The sequence below is a fragment of the Trichoderma citrinoviride genome (assembly GCF_003025115.1).
Source record: "Trichoderma citrinoviride strain TUCIM 6016 unplaced genomic scaffold BBK36scaffold_8, whole genome shotgun sequence".
Classification (NCBI taxonomy): Eukaryota; Fungi; Ascomycota; class Sordariomycetes; order Hypocreales; family Hypocreaceae; genus Trichoderma; species Trichoderma citrinoviride.
The window spans coordinates 1,708,651-1,717,019 of record NW_020194716.1 but is presented as its reverse complement, the minus strand read 5'-3'; the positions used below and the strand labels follow the sequence as shown (position 1 = coordinate 1,717,019).

The 8,369-nt window shown below is 54.4% G+C and overlaps 2 protein-coding genes across 2 annotated transcripts; one reads left to right on the top strand and one right to left on the bottom strand.

The window, feature by feature from the left end:
- Nucleotides 1–3,626: 3,626 nt before the first annotated feature.
- BBK36DRAFT_1160162 (hypothetical protein) lies at nt 3,627–5,470 on the bottom strand (the record flags this gene model as incomplete). Its single annotated transcript, XM_024894268.1, has 3 exons — nt 3,627–4,222; nt 4,325–4,537; nt 5,272–5,470. 3 exons carry the CDS (start codon nt 5,468–5,470, stop codon nt 3,627–3,629), a joined length of 1,008 nt encoding a protein of 335 aa, XP_024749367.1.
- A 228-nt stretch (nt 5,471–5,698) lies between these two features.
- On the top strand, nt 5,699–7,227 carry BBK36DRAFT_1121002 (oxalate decarboxylase; the record flags this gene model as incomplete). Its single annotated transcript, XM_024890769.1, has 3 exons — nt 5,699–6,055; nt 6,184–6,523; nt 6,581–7,227. 3 exons carry the CDS (start codon nt 5,699–5,701, stop codon nt 7,225–7,227), a joined length of 1,344 nt encoding a protein of 447 aa, XP_024749366.1.
- Between the last annotated feature and the right edge of the window lie 1,142 nt (nt 7,228–8,369).

Here is an 8,369-nt window from a genome sequence, read left to right as displayed (position 1 = left end):
CTTGAAGAGTCAACCACTTGCGACTTCGCCTACCAACTCAAGCCAAGCACAAGACTCAAGTAAGGGACGCCTCTAACATAGGAAGGAAGTAATAAAGAAGAGAAGAGAAGACAAGAAAAGAAAAAACTGAGAGTCTCGGCGAGGAGAGACAATCGAAAAGCCGTTACACCGTCGCACCGCCATTGCAGGAATGCGGGGGAGGAGGAGCTTCATGCCCGTCCAAGACACACCAGACGCAGGGCCTCAACTGCCGAACAGGGACGTTGGTGATAGCCGGACGAATCAAGCTTGGCCGTTGAGAGGCCGGCGGTGGAGATTGGCGACACTTTGGAGCAGTTCTCAGCTTGTGCCGGACCCCTGCTCCTTCGTCTCGTCCCCCCCGCGGGCAGCGTCACATCGGGGCTTTCTGGGGAAGCGAGGCTTGGCCGGCCAATGGTAGGGGCCGCAAACAAGACGAGATGCGCATGTCTGGGGAGAACCGGCGGTGTTGGCAGATGCTAGTGATAAGCGAGATGGAGAGCGCGGAATGGATATAAGGTTGTAAGAGGGGTGATCTGGGGTAAGAGTATTAGTTGTGTGTTGTCAGAATAACGATAAAGGAGGGTGTCCTTTTGTCGTGTCACGACGCCGGTGATTGACATGCTAACCTGCAATTTGAAAACATCAGAGTCCTATCAAGGGTTCGCTTCAAATGACGATTTCATATACTCTGAAGATAGAATTGGTGGTCGATATGGTTCTCATCGAGAATACACTCCCAGCAAGGCCGTCAAAAATGCCAAAGCGTCAACCCCTACAAAGTCCGCGACGCCAGCCAATAACCAAAGTGTCCTACGTTCACTGGTGCCAAGCCAAAGTCAAGGTACCGTAGATGCAAACTGCCTCTGTCAAAGCCTACATGTACCTTATCTGACAGTAATCAAATAAGGCCAGACAGTTTGCCGTGTCTGAAAATCGAGTCCCTCCGTTCATGCATTGGAGATGTTCGCCCTTCAGGGTAGGATCGAGAGCTCTGTGCCTCTGCGACTAGTATCTGATCGTGGTGTGTCGAGAACAAAATCTGAACAGACCCAGGCATAACAGCCGTCCATATTTCCCAATCACAAAGGGAAGTCAAAGACTGAGGTTGCCATATCGGTGTTTCGCCAAGTGTCTGACTTTGTAAGAGAGCAAGCCTATATGTCCAGATTGATGACGATTTCACGTCATTAGAAGTGTCTCCAAAATCTTATATTGCGTTCGTATTTGCTATATGATCCTGCTGTTCCGGTGGTATAATAATAGAATGATGGTTTGACCCTCACCACCCTCGTCATGATCCATTGAATACCGCGTTTCATTCGCTATCACGTTAATGGTATCCTATCCGATTGACGCAAACTCAACAGGCACAAGCTGTACGATTGAGAACCATTCATGCGGTGTAAAGAAAACATCAGATTGATTTCCATACAACAAGGGACTGGCTGGCCAGCACCCCAAGTCCGTTGAGGAAAGTGAAGGTGCTAGATTTCCTTCACTCTATTTATTGGCAGTTGCAACATATAGCAAGACCAGAGATACAGACAGACAGTAACAGAAAGTAAAGGTCTTATCTTCTATTATTGTCAGTAGTAACACTAGCAGTAATACATGATAACCAGAGATCTGCTGGGATACTCGAAAACCAAATTGGGATGCTGGCCTAGCCACTCCCTGTAACAAACATTGATTTGCGTGGCTTCAGGATGGAGAATGACAGCGTTTGGCTGTATGTTGCTTGCAAAGTAAATGATAGAACCCGAGAAAGAGAGCAGTTACACATTGGATACATGTACATCTACTCTACTTCCTTCTTCTAAAGCTCTGCCTGACCGGGAACTCCGACGTGGACCTCGTCTCCCACCAAAGTGCCCCGTGCGCCCAAGCCATGTGAGTACCTGGTTTTAATGCTTGGCCAAACTTCTCGCAGGGGTCGATACTCGGACCTCCGAGGTATGGCGTATCGTGCGGCTTGCCATCTTCTATACCCAAGGTAATATCGAAGTCGGAAAATGGGGTTGTCTTGGCGGCAGTTGTAGCTTCTCGCAGGTCCCGATGTGACTTACGGGAGTGGGAAAGGTAAAAGACGTGCCCAAGAAACATAATTCCGGCTAGAATGGCAAAGTTGTCTTGGTCTCTTGGGAAAGCTGTCCGTGTCGACGATGGGAACGAGAACAATGTCCAGGTCGAGGAAGGACATGGGCAAACATCTGCTCTGCAGCCATCAGTCATGTGTTGTAGATGACTGTATAACGAGTGTATGTAGCAAAGTGATGTTATTGAAGGAGTCAAGTGTTCCAAGACGACGTTGTGCGTTGGTTGTTCTTACATCAGGTACTTAGCCATAATAACAATGATGGTCAAGACGTATGGGCCATCCCTTCGCAATGTGAGATTGCTGAAAGACCAACTGACGGATTGGGCGGTGGCAAAGAATAGAGAATCACTGGCATACAGGATTGCGTCTTGGCGACGCTTGATCTCGGAACAAAATCACGAAGCCAAAGGCAACTGTTCGAATTTTCCATGCTATAAATACTATTACCCCGAATTCCTACAGGCTGAATCCTGTTCTTGTTACCAGACCGAACCTGGAAGCTCTCCAGAGACAAATGGCAATCGACATGGTCGAGCACATCAAATCCGAATGATGCGGAGAAGTATGTCCAGCACTCATCCAGGGACTTGACTCGGTGAACTTAATCTGACGACGACTGGTGAAGAGACGACGCTTGCAATGACTGATACACCAGAGCCGCCTGTTGTACATGGAGAGCGACATGTTCTGGAGTGACTTCGCCTTGCCGTTCAGCATCCCTCTGAACTTACAGTAATATCACGATGCCTGAGACCATCCTGACGTACCCACCATGATGGCCTCACTGCCGCTCTCACTGCGTTGACGAATCCTCCCATGTCTAGTAACCTCCTGACAAGCAGACCGTCCCTACGGTGAGCAGCTCAGAGGCGTGGAATGTCAGGCTGTGAAGAAAAAACACCGTATTGATTGTTGTGCCTCCGATCATCGCAGCTCGCCTGTTGGGCTATAGCTGTGCTGGCGTCACTAATAACATGAAGTCGGCAGTCGGTGATGCTTCGTCGTCTCCTCTTCTTTTTGCCGACATCATTGTTGGCGGTACTCCGTACATTTAGTGGGTCCCCAGTTCTCTAGAATGTCTCGGGGCCTTGAAATGAGAGCCGAGCGGGCGAGAGGGCGAAAAAAAGTTCAAGGTGGTGAAAGGCTCATTTTTCCGGACATGTGAATGAGAGCTACCTTGGTGAAAGATTGATCTGAGCGGTTACTGCGGCTGCAGTTTGCGATTGAAGTGCGGAGGAAATTGGGGAGCTCGATTGGTGCAGAAATCGGGATGCTGTCTGGTAGTACCTAATGATACTAGTAGTCACCCTGGAGTCGTCTCAATGCAGTGTACGAGGTGTGACAGCTTGTGTATTGACTCGTCTCTTCATCTATCCAATGCTGTAATTGATTGTGATTGTACAGCCAATGCTTGACGCTGATTGTCCCCCTCCAACGCCCCCCTCCATGAACCCCACGCTGAGAACAGAATAAACCAGAATTTTGCTCGGACAGAATGCCCCCCCGTCTACTCCTCCTCGTCTTCTGAGGGCTCAGCCGGCCAGAAGAACCATGTCACCACCATGAGCGCCTTGAGCGTGGCGGCAGTCCACAATGCGCCCGCAATGCCAAAGGAGCTGTGAGAAAAGATACCACCCAAGACAGCGCCGATGAGCAAAAGCGTGGGCGCAGCCGCCCGTCGGTTCCTCTCGGCGTTCTGAAAGGCAAACAGATCCTGGTCGGAAAAGAGATCGCAGTAGATGCTGGTGAGGACGACGCTGGTCAGGGCGTTGTACTTGAGGGCGCGGCTGGTGACGGCCTGGCCGCAGCTCTGGAAGGCGACGAGGGCGAGGGGCGCGAGGACGGTCCAGCCGACGTGGTCCTTGTCGGGGGAGGGCGTGGTGAGGGTGACGATGAGGGCGGCGGCGACGATGAAGAGCGTCTGGGCGGCGAAGGAGACGCAGAGGACCCAGCGGCGCTTGGGCGAGAAGCGGCGGTGGAAGCGGGCGAAGAGGAAGGATCCGATGCAGAAGCAGGCGAGCGAGATGCCCGACTTGTAGAGGCGCGCGCTGGTCGGGGGGTAGATGAGCGAGGCCAGGCCCAGGCCGACGTAGACGGTGTTTCCTGGTGAGGAGTGTCAGTTCTCTGGTGTTTCTGATGAGCCCTCTTGAAGGCATCACGCGATCCATCTTCCAGGCCAAAGTATCAGAGTCTGGATGGACTCACCCGTTTGCATCGACACAAAGGCGCCCCAAACCTGCGTCGACGCGCTGTCCAGCAGCCCTGTGACGACGTAGCACAGCAGCAGTACGATGTCGGCCCACGATCGCGACACCTCGGCCGTCATCAGCCTGCGCAGCCGGGACACGGCGGACCGCGGCTTGGTGGGCGAGCGCAGCAGCGGCTGCTCCTCGTCGCCGTGGACACCGTTGGGCACGGCTGCGAGCCGTTGGCGGTGCCGTACGTGGTCATGTCTGTATTGCCCGGAGATGGAGAGACGATCGGAATAGTATTCGTGATAACTAGAATCAGAAGCCAGATGGGAAGTGAAGCCTCGCCAGAGCGAGGGGGGACGGCTGCTTCTTGATATCCCGGGCAGGGGGTCGGCTAAGGGTTCAGCCCAATGCTACTCCGTACAATCAATCAATCGCCTGCGCGTTTATCTCGGCCGGCAGGATCAGGATCCAATTCGATTTGTCCTCGGTAATATTTGCTGCGCTGAAACCACTCTGAGTAGTAGACGAGAGGCGAATCGCATTGCGCAATAAGCTAAAATCGAAGCTTGAGCCTTTCTGCAGCGCCGCAAAACGGACCTCAGGCCTCGATGACACCCTGCGAGTCTCAGCTACTCCCAAGGCGGCCGGGGTCGTGATTGGGGGAACGAACTATTCTCCTGCAGCGAGGCCCGGCATCTACTTCTGCGCCGCTGACAGCCCAGGCACCGCCAGCGAGGCTCGAGCTCGCCATTGGCGGAGGCCAGATCTGGGCCCGACTCCCCGGCCGTTATTGGGTGCGATCCGCTGCAATCAGAGGGCCAAGAGCGGACTTGCTTCGGAATCGGTCAAGGCGCGGCGGCCCCTGCGGCGCGTGGCGGTACCGGATTGCCGTCGCGGTACTTGCGAGGCCCATGGCCGGCTGCGGGAATCTGCAGGTACCGGGCTATCAGGGAGTACTTCCCAGCTCCCGCTTAGCCCCTAAGGAGCCTTCCAGGTTGCCCGCGAGGTCCCGCTCGCACATCATCGCCAGTGGGCTGCTGAAGCAATGCGGCGCGACCTTGCCGATACACGTCGATGACGAGGATTCAGGAGGACGGGGATGGTACTGTGGATGTAGCTGTAGATAGAGGCTTGCGGGAGTCGGTGGCGGAGGCATGAATTGTCATACGACGGACACTCGACGCCTTGCTTTTATAAACCGGCCCTGCCCGCCATTCGTCTTGCCGGACCATCCTGAAGCTTCACCTGCACCTCTTCTCGCACAATTGACCAGCAGAGGAAGCTCGCCGCAGCATCGATTGGGCATTCCCGTGACTGTTTGACGGCATCTACAGCTCTGACCGGCATCGCAAGCAGTAAAACCACACACAGAACCAGCAGCAGAATGAAGCTCTCAGCAGCCCAATTGCTCCTCGCCGGAGCCAGCCTGAGCGCTGCCCTGCCGCACCTCGACAGCCCGCGCCAGCGCCTGCTCAACGGCATGGACCTGCCCGCCAAGTTCGGCGACGACAGCAAGCCCTACACGCCCGGCCACCGCGACGCCAACGACAACTACGTCGACGCCATCGGCAAGAAGCTCGACCCCAAGCCCTGGCGCAACGGCATGGGAGCCTCCGTCCTGGGGCCCTACAACCGCGACCGCTCGCGCCAGAGCCCGGACATGATCCGCCCGCCCAGCACCGACCACGGCAACATTGCCAACATGCGATGGAGTTTCACTGATTCTCACGTGCGAATCGAGGTATGTAGTAGCTCTCTATCTGCGGCATGATGTGACGGTGACGAGCTGGTCGAGGGACAAACCTGAAACTCGCGCGTCGCCAATTGATTCGAGTCTGTTGCTGACAACCCCTGTTCGCTGCGTTGTAGGAGGGAGGCTGGACCCGGCAGACGACGGTTCGCGAGCTGCCCACCAGCGTCGAGCTGGCCGGCGTCAACATGAGGCTCGACAAGGGCGTCATCCGCGAGCTCCACTGGCACAAGGAGGCCGAGTGGGCGTACGTGCTGGACGGCGAGGTGCGCGTCACCGCTCTCGACTACGAGGGCGGCAACTTCATCGACGACCTCAAGAAGGGCGACCTGTGGTACTTCCCCAGCGGCGTGCCTCACTCGCTGCAGGGCCTGGGCGAGAACGGCACCGAGTTCCTCATCATCTTTGACGACGGCAACTTTTCCGAGGAGTCGACCTTTATCCTGTCCGACTGGCTGGGTATGTTGCTTTCTACTGACGAAAGCCATGTATATGATATGCTAACAAATGCTCCAGCGCACACGCCCAAGTCCGTCATTGCCGAAAACTTCCACCTCGCCCCCGAGCTCTTCGACCACCTGCCCAAGGGCGAAAAGTACATCTTCCAGGGCTCCGTGCCCGGCGCCATCGACGACGAGGCGCCCAAGGGCAAGCACGTGAAGAAGTCCAACTACCAGTTCACCCACAAGATGCTCGACCAGGAGCCCAAGAAGACGACGGGCGGCCAGGTGCGCATCACCGACTCCAAGAACTTCCCCATCTCCAAGACGGTCGCCGCCGCCCACGCCGTCATCGAGCCCGGCGCCATCCGCGAGATGCACTGGCACCCCAACGCCGACGAGTGGTCCTTTTTCATCAGCGGCCGCGCCCGCGTCACCATCTTCGCCTCCGAGGGCACCGCCCGCACCTTTGACTACGTCGCCGGCGACGTCGGCATCGTGCCCCGCAACATGGGCCACTTTGTCCAGAACATTGGCGACGAGCCCGTCGAGATGCTCGAGATCTTCCGCGCCGACGAGTTCCGCGACTTTTCCCTCTTCCAGTGGATGGGCGAGACGCCCCAGCGCCTGGTGCTCGACCACCTCTTTGCCGACGACAAGGAGGCTGGCGAGAAGTTTTGGGAGCAGGTCAAGGATGCCAAGAAGGATGAGATTACGAAGTAAAGCAATATTGACGAAGGAAGAAGAGGAGGAGGAGGGGAAAAGGGCAACGAAGAAACCTCACGAAGAGGGGGAAAGGGGTAATGAAGATATTAACAGACGTTATTGTACATGTATTCAAACGTGGGAACGAGGACATTTCAAACAGTCATGTCAACTTTGGAGAGGGGCGTTTCATTTCTTTTTTGCTCAATCTATAACAATCTATAATTCTTTTCTGGTTACCTCTTGGGCCTCTTCTCACACGAGGCCATAGTGTGTGTACTTTGATTACTCTTTCGGGTTGACACAATGAACAAAGTTTGTTTAAGCATAAAGATAATCTTGTTTCTCAAAGTTCCCTAACTTTCCCTCTTCTTGCCCATGCTGCTACGACCCGATGCTCCCGGAACCGGGGGATGTTGCGGTTCGTCTTGTGTTTTGTTGGGGGTCAGTGTCACACACACACACAGGCACTCACGATGGGGGGATTCCATACGCACTCGTGAATATGCAGCTGCATGCATGACGCTACCAACCTATACCAAATATAAGGAAGCATGGGACGCATGGGCGGGAATACATGGGAAGTTTATGCACCGTATTACCTGCTATTTCGCAAATACTCTGTACGAGCCCATTCGACGTGATCGTGCTGGTTTCTTCATGTATTTGAGGTGAAAGGAGATTGAGATGATGCGAGGTGTGGTGTGGTGGTATTGTCATGAGATGAGATGATATGCAGTAAGAAAAGGAGAGAGGTCGGATATATGTCCGCCTTTTGCCGTGGATTTCCGTTGGGCATCGCGTTTACGAGATATTGGCGCCCTTTTAACAATGGCTCACGATATGATTTCCGTCCAAGTGTTCGTGTGAGGAAGACGGTATGGCTCCGATATGGCTTGCCAGAGGGAGCTGGTGAGGGTCCCCAAGTTTTGGCCCTGGAGTCCCTTATTGAATGGGGACATGTGCAACACAAGCAGGCCTGTCGTGTAATCATGTCATATGACATGTCCCTGAAGCACGCGTTCTCTCGGCTATATTCATGGAACCAATGGAGTTCGTTCGGTCGTATCACGATAGATTTGGCAGAAACGTGTGCGTCTGCTCCTTCATGTCGTCCGTCCTCACACTTTTGTGCCCTAGAATTTTAATAGAGATGTAAG